Source organism: Haliotis cracherodii, unplaced genomic scaffold (genome assembly GCF_022045235.1).
Source record: "Haliotis cracherodii isolate W230 unplaced genomic scaffold, xgHalCrac1.p SCAF_19, whole genome shotgun sequence".
NCBI lineage: Eukaryota > Metazoa > Mollusca > Gastropoda > Lepetellida > Haliotidae > Haliotis > Haliotis cracherodii.
In genome coordinates this window covers 12,577,764-12,597,489 of record NW_027266274.1, presented here as the reverse complement: position 1 = coordinate 12,597,489, position 19,726 = coordinate 12,577,764, and the positions used below count along the sequence as shown (strand labels likewise).

General features: G+C 38.4%; 1 protein-coding gene across 1 annotated transcript in view; it reads right to left on the bottom strand.

Annotated features, from left to right (window-relative positions):
* The window catches only part of LOC139466765 (twitchin-like), a 180,273-nt gene that overhangs the window by 125,685 nt on the left and 34,862 nt on the right, over positions 1-19,726 (bottom strand). The window contains exons 4-17 of the mRNA XM_071248441.1: positions 11,863-12,011; positions 11,203-11,358; positions 8,719-9,027; positions 8,356-8,371; positions 7,824-8,040; positions 7,478-7,568; positions 6,564-6,575; positions 4,366-4,583; positions 3,924-4,015; positions 3,410-3,623; positions 2,556-2,643; positions 2,183-2,241; positions 1,166-1,409; positions 354-409 (exon numbers count right to left, since the gene is read on the bottom strand). Coding sequence (XP_071104542.1) covers positions 354-409; positions 1,166-1,409; positions 2,183-2,241; positions 2,556-2,643; positions 3,410-3,623; positions 3,924-4,015; positions 4,366-4,583; positions 6,564-6,575; positions 7,478-7,568; positions 7,824-8,040; positions 8,356-8,371; positions 8,719-9,027; positions 11,203-11,358; positions 11,863-12,011 — 1,921 coding nt within the window. The remainder of the gene's footprint in view (positions 1-353; positions 410-1,165; positions 1,410-2,182; positions 2,242-2,555; positions 2,644-3,409; positions 3,624-3,923; positions 4,016-4,365; positions 4,584-6,563; positions 6,576-7,477; positions 7,569-7,823; positions 8,041-8,355; positions 8,372-8,718; positions 9,028-11,202; positions 11,359-11,862; positions 12,012-19,726) is intronic.

Here is a 19,726-nt window from a genome sequence, read left to right as displayed (position 1 = left end):
ACCCCATCTGCATCACAACCTCTACACTGGTGGGTTCGAACAACCCATCTGCCACACAACCCTGACTCCAGAAGACTTCACGACAATACAGACAACCCGTCTCACAACCCTGACTCCGGAAGACTTCACGACAATACAGACAACCCGTCTTACAACCCTGACTCCGGAAGACGTCACGACAATACAGACAACCCGTCTCACAACCCTGACTTTGGAAGACTTCACGAGCATACCGACAACCCATCTGCCTCACAACCCTGACTCCGGAAGACTTATACAGACAACCCGTCTCACAACCCTGCATCTGGTAGGTCCACACACCTAGTAGTCAGACAGTGACATTGGGAACCTACCTTTTGTTGTTCCAATTTCTCTTCAACTTTCTCTTCCGGTTTCTTTTTCTCGGCTTCTGGAATAATCGATCAAATCGATATCAGTACAAAATATAACACAAAATATTAGCATCATTTAAGTAGAAAGCATTTAACATCCCAAAGCTATTACAGGTAAAGATTCTTCAAAGTCTGAATGTAATGTCTGAAAACATAGTTCTATTGGAAATAATATCTAACAAATCTCTATCCTAGTTCATGGACATGAAGTTGAATAATTTTATTGATAATTAATTTGCTATGTCACAAACATACATATAACATCCTCCATCATATACCAGTTCGGTTAGGCCCTATTGCACTGCACTGCACCATCATTCAAACAAGTTAACATTCTCGTCACGCTGAAGACCCTGATTCGAATCCCCACACTCCTCTGTGTCTCACGCCGTGATATTGCTGTAATATTGCGAAAAGCGGCGCAAAACCATACTCACTAACTCACTCACTCACTCACTCACTGTTGTGTGATTGAAGAATTCATAGATCTTTCAAAATATAAATCTAACTTGGAAAAATATGTTTTTGTGTGTTGAATTTAAATCATTTTTTTAACACATTTACTGTTCACAATGTACAAATATGAGTTTAAAATGTTCCAGATAATCTGGCACCTGCTATGCTTGTACTAATACAACTCAACATTTGCTGAGGACCAAGATAGTGAGTGATCTTTAGTCAGAGGTGTGGTCCTTGGCAAATGTTGAGCAGTATAGGCTGGTCTTACGTCTCTGAAGTCTGTGTGGTATGTTTCTATTTTTTCGTTTTCTTACCTTTTACTTGCAGACTTGCCATTGAACTGGCACTGCCAAGTTTATTTTTTATTTCAAGGGAGTAGTTTCCGGAATCCTCGGGGAACACTTCAGGAATGTAAAGCCTACAGTTTCCTTTGTCGTAGGTGATGTTGTGGATTTCGGAATTCTTCAGCACCTTCTTGTCCTTCGACCACGTCGTGGTGACCGGCTCGGTACCAGTGATTTTCGCCACAAATTCCACAGCATCCCCATCAATAGCAGTCTACAAAAAAAGGAGAGTGGCATATACAGTTGGTGTTTCTTCACAGTTACATACATTTGGCAATAAGTCAGATCATTTATTATCTAAACATAGAACACAGATGAAAAACTGCCGTTCGTCAAAGTTGCATCACGGTTTTGTAATCATGTGCCGCTTCCAGCTTTCTCGTAAATGTTGGGTGTAACGACTTGGCAAGGCGGAGTCATTAGAGGTCATTGTTCATGGGTAGCTTTCGTGGAATAACCATAATATGTTGCCACATTTCCTGCTTTTCGCTCCTTCTTTGCCATATTACAAGCACAGCACTCCGTTGCTTTGCTGCATAGAAGGGGTGTCGTGGTAATGTCAACAGTGAAGAAGGGTCGTTAAGCACGGTAAACCCCTGGCACGAACTCACTGGTGCATCTATATACAACACTTTCAAGGCGGAAGAGAAGAGTATGACCCCTGTCGTGAATTATCATACTTCATGCCAGATGCTTAATGATTCTTTTTCATTTTAAATATGCATGTTCAACTTTAGATTCCCTTTCATAATCATACCGATATAGCAAAAAGATATTCATAAGAAATATATGCTCAAAAGCTGAGTCTATTGTAAGATTCGGACAATATCATGAACATGTTTATGAATCACTATCAAATAGTAATGATACTAGGTGTTGCCAAAGGTGGAACCCGTCACAAGTGTCAAGTGTCATGAATCTCTTAGCAAAACACTAAAGGACTTCTTGCCGGTAGTTCTCTGTGAAACAATGTGGCCCTCAACTGACCTTTGGAGCAAGCTTCTGTGTGAACTTCGGCGCTTCCCCTTTAACCTTTGGCCTCAGTGCTGAAAAACAGACATTCCATATAAACTTAAATCTTAATATTTTCAAGCACTTGTGAATTTCTGTGCACTGACGTATTTAAGCATGAAACTTTATCATTGGTTACGAAGGCAATAGAACAGTTTTCCAGTTTTCAATTCAGGTTAAGTGTTGTTATACTTTTTGACATCATTGAATGAAAAACAGGTCGCTATGTAAAATGGTGAAGACATATCTCAAGTCTTCGCAGTGCCCCAAATGTGCCAACCAAACAAATCCCATACTATAAAGCCAGTTTTACTATTTGTTACAGTTTCAAAAAGGGCTGGAAACTCACCTGCAACATTGAGAGCTAGAGGGATGCTTATCTCGCCCCCGGGGTTCTGGATGACCATCTTGTAGTTACCCGAGTCCTTATCGTTGAACTGAAACACAAATGGTGAAGTTAGCACTCTCCGCCTTTAATCAGAACTTGGATCCACAGTCGAACTTCGGCTGCCATTTATTTCGATATTGAAGCCACAGACAACAACTCTCAAAGAGCCAATCACAATCATTAATAAACATTTCCCTTTTTGAAAACTAACACTTTCGTTTTCTCATGTACATCCCACTCTACAAAAATTTACAACGATCATGTCAACAACTGATAAAGATACTCTAAAAAAATCTATCAATGTTCATTTATCATGCTATGTTAATTAGAATATGACCTGTTAAACGGATTTGTAACCACTCCCGAAAACAGAATTGTATTATGGGCCTGAGGCCTTTCAGTATGGAATAAAACTTATCCTATCCTATCCTAATAAACATTTAAGGACATCAACAACTGATTGAGTGAGTGAAGTGAATTCTAAGGTGTAGTATCCCCTGTATAGGCACAGCTTACCGAATCTTGGATAAAGTTACACAGGCTGACGCTACTTAAACGTATAAAACGTCTTGAAGGTTCTGACACGACAAATCTTGGGAAATATTTTGGCAACTTGGCAGCAGTCACGATGACAAGCAGATATACATTGCTCTTTGACACCTGGTGTCATCATTGAATTTAGTGCTCCATTCATATAATTCACAGACATGGAATCTGTTTCGGCTTATAATCGAGACTGGGTATTCTACAGCGTTGATCTTACATATTTTCTTACATGATAGTTTTTACTGATGTGCCCAGTTCCCAGAACTTACATCTTCAATCTCCAGCGTAGGGTAGTACAGTCCCTTCTCTTGAGGCATATCCATGACATAGCGACCGCCTGGCTTCAGCGGCTGGCCGTTGAAGTACCACATGACGGTGGGTTTGACCGCGGAGGAGATGGGCTGTTCCATGATGATGACGGCGTCCTTTTCCTCCAGACGGATGGAAGGTTTCCCCTCAATCTTCGGGGGCGCAGGCTTTGGCCTGAAACAGTTGGGACAAGGTGTGAGGGAGTTTTGGATCTTGTACCTGAGCCCTGAATATTAAAACCAGGGTTGAAACTTTGAGAATCAATGTACTGTGGTGGGTATGCTGGCACACTAGGTCTGCCCAATGAAGTTAGTTGTCAATTGACAAACCAGGTACCTGTTCTCTATTTATTTGGAATTATTATTACTTCTGATGACGTCTGCTTGAACAGAACTGAGAAAATTAAATTGTTCTGGAATATGAATCTAATAAGTTTAGTTGAATTTAATTTTGTTTCCAAAATGTGTCACGTACGGTTCTAGGTTCAAGGTGATGTTGGCGCTGCCCTCTCCAGCTTCGTTCTTGGCCGTGACCTTGTATTGGCCACCATCATCTTTGGTAAAGTTCTGTACAACAGAAACAAGAATCATAAACACCACTCATTTCGAGATTAAAAAAACCCGTCCCATACACACTCCTACCTTCGAAAATTGTACAAAGACGTGACCTAAGTACATACTGCATAAATACACCAAGCTGATTTTCGTGTAATCTTCCTCATTGTATCACTGAAAATATTATGATCGTCCTCAGATAAAACATATGATCCTCTTATGAAGTTGATATTGATTCTTTTCTAGTCTATACAACCTTGTTTTGGTAATGATTACTGAAGAGATCATTTCGTATATGTATGATGTACAATCAACCACACTCACTTCCATCTATGACGTGTTACCTCGCCAGCAGCACTTACTGAAATCTCCATTCTAAGGGTGTGTTCGTTTCCGCTCTCTGTCATTGTCTGCTTGTGACGTGGTCCTGCTGACAGTTGCTGCGTGCCCTTGAACCAGGTTATGGCGGGCTTGGGGCTAGCTGTGCATTTGCATTCCATGACGATTTTACCAGCTTCCTGGGCAACCTTTGGTTTCTCTTTGAATGTTGGCGCGATTCCTGCTGCTTTTTTCTCGCCCCCTACAAAACACGTACTTTTTTAGTACATGGCCACGATGAACATAGTGTTTAATGGAACGATTAAACTTGATTTAACTTAAATTACCGAAAGGTCATATTAAACATCACTGATTTATGATTCGTGTTATTTTGTGTATTTTTGTATAATGTCCTACAAAGAAGGACAAATAGGTATAACACACATATTAATTGTTCTGTATTCCTTAGGACCACTGTATTAGAATATTTAAAAAATGAAAAATATCTTAAGCCCACACAACCTCTGCAGCTGGTTCGCTCCAATAAAAACGAAAAAAAATCAAACAGTTTTTATTATCATAAATAATCTCAGCTAAATGCAGAGTCCATTGTACCAGTTCGAATATATCATAAGCATGTGTTAAAAATCACTATCAAATAGTAATGATATCAGTGAAGATGATAACGAAGGCATGAAACGGTTTGAGTATGTCATTCAAACATATTGTATGATTAAATCTGCCAAACCTGAGCCAGATTTGTTGATACAGAAAAATATAATTAACCTCAATACCTGGTATTTCTTTAGACTTGCCCAAAGCAACAAAGTATTCCTATCTTAGCGTAGCAAGGCTCTTTCCAAAACCATGGAGAGAAAATGAAATTCAAATTCTTCAATGTTAAGCGTCAATTCCAAATACCAGTTTGTTCAACTCTTTATTCTGTTAATTTAAAGAATTACTCATACCTAATATGATAGCATGACACCAAATTAATTTCAAACATGTTTTATCGAGTATCAACAAAAAAGGCCAGATGTTTAATGACTAAACATGTTGAACTTCTATCAAACATGAATGTTGAAATATATATCATTTTGTAAAAATAAGTTGCTAAAAAAGCACCAACAACTGAAAAGCAACTAATATTAGATAAAACTGAAATTATAAAGTTTGATAAATGAAACACACTTTCAAGCATAACATTTACAATATAATGACAGATCAAAACCTTTAGTTTGTAGAATTGCAGAACTATGATTTGAAAGCTGTTATTAGTTTTAATGTTATGATGTGAGTTATGTTTTGAGAACCATATAACAAGGAACAAAACAAATCCTTCATTAACATTTGAAAATATTTTAATAATAACGTGTTATGTCCAGTTGAATATGTCTACACCATACCTATGTTTTCAAATAAAAAACACAAATCGAAATACCAAAATTAGCGGGATTAAAACATAATGATAATTGTTTTCAAACTGAAACATATTTATGAAGGTATTTACACTTAAATGTAAAGTATTTAATATATACTTATTATAAAACGTTTATTTCTACTTCTTGTTAAATACAACAAATATCCTAACACTTAGAATAGAAACATAGAACATTTGTTACATTTGTTACACTTTACCTTTTCATTATTGTTAAATGCCTTTGACAATCCTACTTGAAAAAAATAAAGTAAACTGATTTACTACTGTGCAATACATCTCACCCAGAGGGATGAAGACAGTGATTGCTGCACGATGTGGCGCCATCACCTGCATCTCGTTAGTGTCTACTTAATGAAGCTCCTACATAAATGAACTAAAATAGTAGGCTGTTCACTGATGAACTCAGCTGCTGGTACAGACATGTATATCATGGTGTGCCTTAGATTCACTTGCAAACTATACTGTATCGTCATCTTCATCATCATCATGACAAAGTTTGGGTGTTTCTTATAATTCAAAAAACACCATATGATGCCTATTATGGTACGTGTGGTATCTTGATAGACAAAGATCAATGAAGGTAAATGTTAATGTAATTTATTTGCAATTTATGATGGCAAGACACATAGCGCACTGTTATGCTAGGTCCTGGAAATGTCAACCTTAATCTGTAAAACTAAAGCTTGAATTGTAACAAATGTTTAAATTGCATAAGATTAGTCAAAAAACAACTAGAATCATTAGCACCATTCTAACACTGTTGCCTTATTGGTCAATAGAAGGTGGCAACATTTTACTTACCAGGTTGCAAATCTGAAATATATCAAGTCAGTTGTGACAGTGTCTTTGGGAAGAGAAGCAGAAATGTTTGGACAAAACCACCAACTACAACCTTATTGTGCCAAATGTTGATTTTTCAGTTGATGAATATCACGATACCATTGAAAATGCATACAGACGTTTCGTGGGCGGAGAGTAAGATCTTAAACTGAATGCGATCTTCACAACTGAATTTAACAGATGAGGAAACAAACGGGATGTGGTGATACGTTTGCTTTTGCCAGATAGGGCAGTGGTTGACTGGCGTACATTTCCATTTCCAACTATTTCTGCTTCGTGGTATAGAACATTGTGATACTACACTGGGCCAATCACAAGGTAAAGCATGTGGAATTGAAATCTTACAATATCGGAGACATAATTACTTGCACCAAATGAGGAAAGCCAAATACATTAGAGTCGCAAGCAACACCCGAGGCACATTCACAGGAGCAAGTTTTGCTTACACAAAAGAGAACGTTGACACGAAATACATTCATATTCATATCAAATATCACAAAAAGATTCTAATACTTCTGAACCATTTATATTATGTATGACTTGCATGACATGCATTTACTTCTGTGTCTACTTGCTAAGCATGATAAATCAATGTAGGACATTTCAAATTATCAACAGCAGTTGTCGTAAAAGGTCCTAAAGAACTACACGGGAAGATAAGGTTCAGCCACCACTGGGCTTCATGCAGTATATATTTAAAGGGGATGGAGTTCATCAGGGTCATGACTCACGGTATCAATAGTGCAGTAATGTGCAATGGTACAATGGTGCAGTGCAGTGGGTGCAGCGTGACCAACAATGGATGTGCAGACAAATTCCGTATATATGTGAAGCACGTATATTATGAGACCGCCGCTGTTCTTTGGTTGGCTTACCTTGGAAGTTCAGTGTTATGTTAGCATTAGATTCTCCCAGGTCGTTGGCTGCAGTGCACTTGTACGTTCCGCCATCGCTAAGAGTTGGATCCTGCATCACAATTTTTAATTGTCAGAGGAAAATAACCCAAAAATGTAACATGTAACCATAACCAGAGCAATGAAAGGAAAAATATATTTAGTCCATTTACCAGTTTTCAACTTCATACTACAGGGGAAATATTTTCTCAGGTTTATTGAATATATTAAAAGAATTAATATAAATTAATGAAATAATTTATTAAACTGATAATCATGGTAACCAACGATGACATGAAAAGTTATGTTAATTATTGTGGTGTCTGACCTTGATCTGCAGGACGGCTAGGTAGGTATCGGGTGAGCTACCCTCCCTGTTCAGGGTAATGTTAAAGCGTCCACCCTCGCCAACCTCCTTCTGGTCTTGGAACCAGCGGATCTGGGGAGTTGGCTTCGCCTCCAGTAGGCACGACATCACCAACAACTTCTGTTGCTGCTTAATGCTGGGCTTCTGAAGAAAGTGGGGTGCCTTTCCTTCTGGCAGTCTGAAACCATTTGACATACCGTGGAGACTGAACATCAATAAACACACTGACGTGAGAAGTGTACGCATAGAGAGTGTACGATGCCCTTCTCTAAACCATTCAATATAGAGACAGAGTTAAGTGGGGAAAAAATCACCACTGATAAGGCTGATGATCTAACGAATAAAGTCATACAAAATATCTGATGTGGGAATATATGTGCAGTACATTGCATCTTAACTTCACAAGCTCCTATAAACATGGTAGGCGTAAATGGGCTTGACCCCTTGAATACATGTTTTTAAAATTAGCTAGGAGGATAAGAACAGTACTTACTTTGGTTTCTTTCCACCTAGAATATGAAAAGAAATATAGGGTATCATAATCATAATAAAAATCATAATAATACAGTTGTAACACAACCCGGGTTTGTTATTCGATTAAAAGAAATGTAGACAATAAATCGTTTTAAATCAAACATTCGTGCCCAAAATGTCATTTGTTACGTGACGTGTTACACTGAAGGTCAGAAAGTGCATTATAAAATATAAATATGAGACAATGGTCTCTTATTGTTTGCCAATCACCATATGGTTGACATACACATTATTTTCTAAACCTACCATATCCGGGAATTTCAAAACTCAAGACAAAGTACTGTCCTCACAAGGATACAACACTGTAGATACTGAAGCTCACCTTCAAAGTTGAGAGTAATCGTTGCTGTAGCATCTCCGTGCTTGTTCTTAGCAATGGCCTTGTATTCCCCGCCATCTTGTGCTCCGACCTGAGCGATTTCTAGGGACACAGCATGGTTGTTGGCGGTAGTATTATGTATCATATTGATTCTTCCTCCAGGGAATATCTCCTTCCCCCCTTGGAACCATTGAATGGTAGGCTTGGGATCGCCAGTGAGCTTGCAGTCTATCACTATTTTATCTCCAACTTGGCGAATTCCAGGTTTTTGTATAAACACTGGGCGACCACCTCCTTTTCCAGGTTCTTCAACTGAAAAAGTGAGAACTGTGTTACAGAACATGTCTCTTGAACACTGGAACCGGTGCCAAACATATGTTGTCACATAGCCTTAACATGTATCCAGCTATTATGACTTTTAGCGTTGCCTCCCACCAATAGCTGAAACACTTATGGCGTATCCTAACCCTACATTTGATAATACTCATGTGATAATAAGATGAACATATTTATTGAATATAATTGAACTTATTATCATACATAGACGTATCATTCAATCTTTACCTTATTGTTACAGTTTGGCATATATCCACATCACATCATCTGATGAAGACACCTTATTTACACCGTGTTTCTCCTTTCTTAGATAATATGCTCAAAGTCGTCCACGAGGTATGCATAAACTGAAGTATCTTTATACATAAATCCAAAAATGACAGCCCAGCACGCACGAAAGTTCATATCTTATTACATAATTAAACAACTGGATCATATTTCTTAAATATACTATTTTTCGTATACTACTTTCTACTCCACCTATGTCTCCGTAAGCACGTATACATTGTTTTAATGTTAGGCAAAATCAAGACGAGAAAAGTGAAAAGTTATCGTTTCTAAGACACATTACACATTATGTTTTTTCACAACACAGATTTCAGAAAACAAGGTAAGATTCTAAAGAAAATAATCGGAACTAAAATAAATACAGTGTATCTAACTATACATCGAGAAACACACACATTTGTATAAGAAATCAAGATATTATCATTGAAGAAAATAAAAGATGTATGGCTAACCATACAAAAGCTGCTCAAAGCTGTAAAATATTATAGCAAGATGTCAACGGCAGCTGAAAAATGTAAAAATAAGAAACAAGGGGAACTTGAATGAAGAAATTGCCACACAATTTAATTGCAGCTGTATATTATTATTTTGAGCAAAATAATTGTCAGCAAGAAATGAATATCGAAGCAATGAGATGGGTTATGGTATTCTACCAAATTATGATAATTTCAGTTGTGATAAAGACTACAAATGAATTCGGTTCAAATAGAAAAGTACCTTTTTTAAATATTTTAAAAGAAAATGAAATATATTTACAAAAATATCAAACTATTAAAATATTTTTCCTGCCCTTTAACCCTGAATTGTATTACATCATTTCAGCACAGTATACCAAATAAAAGTATTCAGGGTATATGATGATGAAATACAATTTTGTTTTTGAAATGTCCCTGATTGATAAATATTTAAATTAATTAAAAAATCTTCAACTTCTAAAACGTCAGAAAACTACACAGGGACAAATATAGTTAACTTGTATTTGCTGTCAGTCACAACATGGTGTTTTAGTGTTAAATGAACGGATGAAGATGGGTGTTAGTGAACTGTATGAAGCCTGGTAACAACAGCGTAAACTTGCTGTCTTGTGAGTTGTGTAGCGGTCACTCTGCTACTTACCTGGCTTAAGATCTGAAATACATCAACCATGTGTTATGCAAAATGGAGACTAAAAGGCAACTTTAGCCTTCTCTTGGTTGATTCATCTGTATCGGAAACCGTATGTGTTATTTCCATTCCCTCCAGCCACGCAGAGTTAATGTCCACAACCATTTTCAAGTAAATGAAGAAGTCAGTATCAAACAGATACTGATCCTGTAAATACCTGTCTGTTTTCCCAATAGCATAAGAAGCATATAATGAGAGAGTGAATGAGTATGGTTTTATGCCGCTTTTAGCAATATTCCAGAAATGGGCTTCACATATTATACCCATGTGGAGAACCGAACCCTGGTCTTTGGCGTGACGAGCGAACGCTTTGACCACTAGGCTACCCCATCGCCCCTGATAAGAATATAACACCTCTTGTCACAAGTGTTGGTGTCATTGTCGTATATGAATCTAGTATTAATAAGAACATTAATTTGACGTCTTAATTTCTCTGCAAGGAAACTGAAAATGTTTTTGAAAATACAAATAATAATAAAGGCGACAAAACCTTTCCAATTTTCAGAAGATATCTCTGCTAAAAGCAGAGAACATTAAACGATTCCGGCTACATCATGAGCATCCGTTTATGAATCATTATCAAATATTGATGATGTCAGATGTCGCGAAGAGGTTGTTGTATCCTGCCCCAACGGTGCAAAGTTGACAAGGAAGCTGAAGTTGTTTTTGAACATACAAATAACAAGGAAGACAACTTACTATCAAAGTTAAGTCTAATGGTGGCATTGCTCTCGCCCAATGCGTTTTTGGCTGTGACTTTGTAGTTTCCCGCATCTTGGGCCGACACTCCGTTGATCTCAAGTACAACAAAGTAGGTCTTCTTGTCTCTGGGCTGAGTCTTCAGATTGAAGCGGCCTGAAAAAACACACACAAAAAACAATATACGATTCAGCTCCTGAAACAATTATTTTAATAACTGAGCTGAGATTAACACTACTATGAACAGAATATCAGTCATGTCTGACAAACCAAATATACTCAGGTCGAATGTTGGATTCAAACCCAAGACCAGCGGATCCTGGCACAAATGAACGTGCGAATCATTCGTGCCACCACAATCACTGAACGAGACACAAATCTGATATTAATAATATGTCTTGCAGCATTTTATGCTTCAATAGAATGATCAGCAATACCTTCATAAAAATTGTTAAATTTGGATTGACGTCGTTAACTACGGTTTTAATGAACTCAAAGGGTCCACTAAATTGAGATCGTTATAACCGTAGTTCGTTATAGGCATATATACAGCATATATACAACAAATAGCCGGGAGTAAAAAAAATACGTTCGTTATATCGGTTAGTTCGTTATAAGCGTGTTCGTTATAACCGTAGTTTACATCAGTGTAAAACCCACCCCCTTGTTGGATGGGTGTGGCATCCCTAAACCAGCTGATGGCCGGGGCAGGGTCAGCCGTCAGAAGACACTCAAACAACAGCTTCTGTCCATTGTTCTCTTGTCTCGTCACTGGCTTCTGGGTGAAGTTGGGTGCAATTCCTTCTTGTCTACAACAAATTGTGTCAATATGTCAAAACATTGATACTTCAAGTCTAGAAGAGGTTCGAATTTGCATTTATGTGTGTAGTTGATCTAGAGCCTTATTTATATAGAACTTCTAAAAGACGCTGTTGTGTTGCCTTTTTTACCTCTTTAATAACCATTTACATTACATTCCAAAAGAAACGAATCTTTTTCTTTTCTTGTCAAACTGCCATGCTTTATAAAACTACCATCTTCTATGAAATATTCAAAATTTCAAAACTACATAAAAACTAAAATCTCATGTTCTTGCAAAAATTATATTTCACGACAAGAAAACTATTAATTTTCAAATAAATAAAGCGACAAAACCCTTTCCATATCCAAAAGAAATCTCTGCATAAAGCAGAGTCGATTATACGATTCCGACTATATAATAAGCATGTGTTTATGAATCATTATCAAATAGTAGTGATACTAGGTGTTCGCGAAAAGGTGAGCGTATCCTGACCCACCGGTTGCACCCGTTACAAACACATGCAAAGGCAAATCAATGATTATTTCTTAAACCGCGAAAATAAAAGAATTAAAATTGGAAAAAACGAACAAGGAAGGAAACCCATCTATTGATGTTATGATACGATAATAACCATTTCTGAGCAGACATTAGAATCATGTTTGGCCACACGGCCCTTATTCATAAGTCTTTTCTTCAAAGAAACATTTCCTAATTAGCTTTGCAACTGTTGGCTTCTTATTCTGAGAAGCTACTCTTCCTGTCTTATCATACCGCATGAAATTACAGCTAGAAACGTCTACCCTTCATTTCGCAATAGGAACCCAACACACAGTCACTCCAGGGGCTCAACATTGACGAATGTGTAAAGTAAAAACATAATTTGTGTAAAAAATGTTGTTTTACATCCTGAGGTCTCGATTGGATGTGTGTGGGATATCCTTACACCAAACACATGTAAACTTGTTTTTGTAGAATATTCTGAAAGGCCTACATGACTGACTGAACACCTGGCGCTTTGAAGTTGGAGGAGGGTGGGTGGTGAAACAGTGAATTGGTAGAGGCTGGGGATTAGTGGAGGGTAAGGATGAATGGTGCTGAAACTGTGGGTGGGGGGGGTGGGTGGGGGGGGGGGGGGGGGGGGGGGACCTATAAGCTATAAGTGGACGTAAGTTGGGAAGCATCTTCGGGGACAGAGGAGGTACCTAAGAGATAGTTGAGGTTGATGAGACATCAAAATCGTGAAGGTTGAAGTTTGAGGATGTGAATCGGTAAATGTAATTTGTATTCAAGGATGAACGACAAATATGTACTGCTGCAACGTGCACATAATTGCACGTCTTCGTTAATACAAGAAGTTATGTTATCTTTCTTCTGGCAATAAGACTTCAGCCCTTTCGGACGAATGTCTCGCTGGGTGAGGTTAAATTAGGCTAAAACTGTAAAGTCGCGTCCAAGATTATTGCACTTATATAGCGACGTGCGTAGTCCGGACTGATGAATACCCAACTCAGACACAGTATACTGACTCCCAGCCGACCAGTCCTTGTTTTAGCCCCTTAATGCCGAGCGCCACGCAGGGTAACAACAAGTACCATCTGTTAACGTCTTTCAATATGACGCGGTCGGTGATCGAATCCCGGACCTTCCGCTCTCCGGGCGGACGCTCTACCACTAGACCACGGAGGCGGTCTGTCTCGCTGGGATTGCAAAGACCATGTACATGGAACGCACCACACGTACAGTTCTACCCATATCATCTGTGTGAAGATCAAAGTCAATTTACATTAACCATAGAAAACGTTCTTCGGCGGTAATTGATCTTTCAGTCAGTTTGAAGACATTCTCAAAAGGTGTCTCGTTGGTGGTAGCCAGCAGTATCCTATACCAGGAAGTTAACTACATCACACAAATAGGACCTGGTCCATGACATAGGAATTTTCCGTCGAGTTGAAGGCAACCGTTACCCTGAGGGCTGGGCCTCGACTCCAGTCACTGTTTGGCCACGATGTACACGAGTACAAGTAACCCTGACCATGTGGCCAGAAGATCAAGGTTAGAATTATAGGTATGCAGCAGCCCATGCTTGTCGACGAACGGGATCGGGTGGTCAGGCTCGCTGACTTGGTTGATGCATGTCATCGATCCCTATTGCGTGGATCGATGCTCATGATGCCAATGACTGGAATGTCTGGTCCAGACTTGATTATTTACACACCGCCGTCATATAGCTGGAATATTTCCTGATTGCGGCGTTAAACAACAAACCAACCAACAAATTGGACCTGACACATATTAATCTTCAGTTCATAATATCCCTGTGAGATGTTGAGAAGTATATTTCAGTGTAGGGACACCCTGAATATATTACTGTTAGTGTTAAGTCAGGACCCGTGAAGATTCCGGGGTAGAATAGATCTTCAGCAACCCATGCTTGCAGTAAAAGGCGACTTTGCTTGTCGTAAGAGGCGACTAAGAGGATCGGGTGGTCAGGCTCGCTGACTTGGTTGATGCATGTCATCGATACAAACTGCGTGGATCGATGCTCATGATGTCAATCACTGGATTGTCTGGTCAAGACTTGAGTATAAACAGACCTCCGTCATATAGCAGGGATATATCTGAGTGCGGCGTTAAACAACAAAGAAAGAAACACGATCCCAGACATGCATTCTGTCAGTATGGACTTATTCCACCACAAGCAAATGCACCACTTACAAGTGTTCTACGTCATGTACTATTCCAAATCATTACTGTTGTTTATTATTATTATGGAACCCAATCACCAGCATCCCGTTCAATTCGGTTCCAGTTTTATTCTTAATATTGGTTCCATTAAATAATCTTCAAAAAATATACACGCCATGCAGTAAGTCCCTTTGCTGTGAACAAGTTTGACATATGACATATGAACACAATACATGTCTATTGGAACTAGCTAGAACTGGCTAGAGCTGGTTAGAGCTGGCTAGAGCTGGCTGGACTTGGCTTTGTATATTTATCTTGATTGGTTTTGTTTTTTTATAAAACATTCCACAGGCATGTGCAGGACTATGAATAAGTAACTTACTCATAACTTACTTATCTCAGCAGTCTAATAACTTATCTTACACTATATTGAAGAAGAATATATTTATTAAATATAGATTGTACTTTACAACCATTGATCCATAAAATATTTTGGATGATTGACTTGCAATAAGCACTAACATTAATGTGTGTAAGATGACACAATCATTTGAATGATTGACTTGTAACAAGCACTAACATCAATGTGTGTAAGATGACTCGAGCATTTGAATGATTGACCCGCAATAAGCACTAACATCAATGTGTGTAAGATGACACGATCATATGAATGATTGACCCGCAATAAGCACTAACATTAATGTGTGTAAGATGACACGATCATCTGAATGATTGACTTGTAACAAGCACTAACATTAATGTGTGTAAGATGACACGATCATCTGAATGATTGACCCACAATAAGCACTAACATAAATGTGTGTAAGATGACACGATCATCTGAATGATTGACTTGTAATAAGGCCTTACACTGCCACACCAGATATAATTAAATTTCCATTAGTTTATTTACCTCCAGGCAGGTGCAGGTGCTTGTTTGACATTACACTAACAACAACTGTTTTAATTAAGTTATCCTTGAAGCAAATGGCGATGCTGTCAACAGCACGAGGCGCTTTCATCAGTTTCAGTGACTACATAAATAAATTGGCTCCTGCTTTCTCAACAGGCACTCCTGCAAGACGTCACGATGGCATGTAAGCAAGGGGGTCTGGACGTTGTCTGCACAAGCACGCATGGCTGCCCGTTGTCAAATGAAGCAAAATTAAAACCTTTCTCGCATTAATACCACATCTATTTGTTCTTATTCATTGGACCCGTGAAGATCCGGGGTAGAATAGGTCTTCAGCAACCCATGCTTCCCGTAAAAGGTGACTATGCTTGTCGTAAGAGGCGACTAACGAGATCGGGTGGTCAGGTTCGCTGACTTGGTTGATGCATGTCATCGATCCCTATTGCGTGGATCGATACTCATGATATCAATTACTGGATTGTCTGATCCAGACTCGATTATTTACAGATCGCCGTCATATAGCTGGAATATGGCTGAGTGCGGCGTTAAACAACCAACCAGCCAACCAATCTTATTAATTGATATAGGGTTATGTGGTCATATTTGTGCTTTGAGGAGTGGATAGGCGCTTCAGTCGGTGAGCGTCTTTGTTAATCTTATCTGTTGTGATAGTGATGGATGATTGTTAAAGCTGACATCGTACTTTACAATCACTCTGCCTGTACTTTCTCCACAGTTATTGGAAGAAGATTACGATCATAGAAGATACATTCTTATTTGTTTCCAGTCCGAACACACCGTCTTGGTACAATTTCCATCGAAATAGTCAGCATTATTGACAATGAATATATTGTACCCTGATTGTATTTCCCCCCACTGTCACATTAAACGGATCTAGATCTGGTTCTATTTTGAAATACTACATGAAGATGAATACACATGTATCACTATCTTGACTGAGAACAATTTAGAGGCAAATTCTGTAAATATATAATAACATAGATACTATTCATAATTGATTTTCTGATACATGGATAGACAGTCCATAATTTAATCATACTGGCTGTGTTTATCACAAACAAGATCTTCCACACAAAACATAAGACGTTTGTTTGTGACGCTTGTGTAAAGCATTCCAACCCAAGGTATTTTAAACTTCTCATTACAATCACGTCAAGTAGATTAGACGATCTTGACATCATGCGAACTAGATTTAAACATTGAGATAACTAGTGGGTGTGTCTTCTAACTTCAGGTACCCTGCAGTGAGACAGACACGGTGCCTATTTAAACAAACCATATTTCTCTTTTGAGGTGTTAATGGTTTTCATTCGGCGATATCGCGCTTATTTACAAGATGACCATACAACGACGGAGATTAGATAAAGTAGAACATCCATGACACTGACAGAAGCTGTGTCTGAACCAGAAACACAGGCTGCCCTGTCTCTTCTGTGAGAGGGCGGGAGATTCCTAGACAGGTGCTCTTGGTGTGATAACACTGTTCACATTGATAACATTGATAACTGGAAATACGTGTAACTGTCAGATCTTTGAACTACTTGGGAATTGGCTCGTTCAATAGTGCTGATAACGTTGATGGATTTCAGTGATTTAACGAAATCATGATTGATATGATTAACAGTGCATTATACAAATAGATCTACGACATAACTAACTAAACCTCCTTTTCGGCATGTGGGGAAATATTGTAAATACTCTCCGTCTCTCTCTCTCTCTCTCGCTCTCTCTACCTCCCTCTCCCTCTATACCTCTCTCTCTCGCTCTCTCTCTCATTCTCTCTACCTCCCTCTCCCTCTATACCTCTCTCTCTACCTCTCTCTCTCTCTACCTTTCTCTCCCTCTCTCTCTACCTCTCTCTCCCTCTCTCTATACCTCTCTCTCTACCTCTCTCTCCCTATACCTCTCTCTCTACCTCTCCCTCTCTCTACCTCTCTCTCTCTCTACCTCTCTCTCCCTCTCTCTCTCTACCTCTCTCTCTCCCTCTCTCTATACCTCTTTCTCTCCCTCTCTCTCCCTCTCTCTCTCCCTCTCTCTATACCTCTCCCTCTCTCTACCTCTCTCTACCTCTCTCTCTCCCTCTCTCTCTCTACCTCTCTCTCTCTACCTCTCTCTCTCCCTCTCTCTATACCTCTCTCTCTCTCCCTCTCTCTCTCCCTCTCTCTCTCCCTCTCTCTATACCTCTCCCTCTCTCTACCTCTCTCTCTACCTATCTCCCCCCTTCTCAACCTGTCTATGTGTGACTGAGCTACATCACGGTGTATCGACTTTATGAGGGAGGAAAGTCAGAAGGGATGCGGGTCTAACACGTTGACAACTTCGGTGAAACCCAAGAGCACGGGTATGTTGCTGACAAACCAAGAAACATAATCATGTAAAAAGCGGATGGCGTCTTTGTGATGAGATCAAATGCTCGTATCTCACATCACAGAGAAATACACAGCAACACCAGTGCATTCACTCAGTTGTTTCTTTACATGCATTGTCTTAGTCGGAAACGTTCAAGATATGTTGAATCAGCGCTACACATATTATTTCCCTTTTCCCATCTGGAAAACACGTATAAAAACCATATGGCGATGTTTAACGAGAAGAACAACTAGGATATTGCATGCTTGTGCAGTAATAAAGAAGGGTTAACAGATCCTGGCGCGTGTCACATGACCTGGTTGTCCGCGATGGAATAACTCATTTCCTGTAATATTAGAACCTAGGACATGTTTTGAAACGTCTCTCTTGTCGATCGGAATATCAGAGCAATGCGCGATATCAGTACGCTTAAAGCCATATGATTATATTTATTATCTTAACCTTTTGTGTGATTTAATTAGCTTAACATATATTATTTCTTTTCTCTACATTCCTTGACCTAAAACTGCCCTACTTAAATATGTATTGTGCTAACCATAAATGTGTTGCTAATATTCGTTCCCTTTTATTTAGATATGGTATGCATTCCCGTCACATTATGCCAATAATCAGTCCCTTGGCCGTATGGTCATATTCATGTTTATGCCTTGAATTATGTGTTGGTATTTATTATGCTGTGCCATCCTCTCGATGATTTGCTAATATTCACCAACTTAATGATATATATATATATATATATCTCCATATTCACTGTTGATATTCAGCCACGCGTAATGTTATGTTTATATTTTTCCTCCCTAATGTTATATTGATATCCACTCTCTTAATGTTATGTTGATATTCATCCTCTTAATGTTATGTTCATATTCATCCTCTTTATGTTATGTTGATATTCATCCTCTTAATTGTATGTTGATATTCATCCTCTTTATGTTATGTTGATATTCATCATCTTAATGTTATGTTGATATTCACACTCTTAATATTATGTTTATATTCATCCACTTAATGTTATGTTTATATTCATCCTCTTAATGTTATGTTGATATTCATCCACTTAATGTTATGTTGATGTTCCTTTTCTTAATGTTATGTTGATGTTCATCCTCTTAATGTTATGTTGATATTCATCCTCTTAATGTTACGTTAATATTCACCCACTTAATGTTATGTTGATTTTCATCCTCATAATGTTAAGTTAATATTCCCCCACTTACTGTTATGTTGATGTTCCTTCTCTTAATGTTATGTTGATATTCATCCTCTTAATGTTATGTTGATATTCATCCTCTTAATTGTATGTTGATATTCATCCTCTTTATGTTATGTTCATATTCATCCTCTTAATGTTTGGTTGATATTCACACTCTTAATATTATGTTTATATTCACCCACTTAATGTTATGTTGATTTTCATCCTCATAATGTTAAGTTAATATTCACCCACTTAATGTTATGTTGATGTCCCTTCTCTTAATGTTAAGTTGATATTTATCCTCTTAATGTTATGTTGATGTTCATCCTCTTAATGATACGTTAATATTCACCCACTTAATGTTATGTTGATATTCACCCACTTAATGTTATGTTGATATTCCTCCTCTTAATGTTATGCTGATGTTCATCCTTTTAATGATACGTTCATATTCACCCACTTAATGTTATGTTTATTTCAATACCTCTGTTCTGCTGTGGCACTGAAGTCAAATGCACCACCCCCACCCCACCAAGTA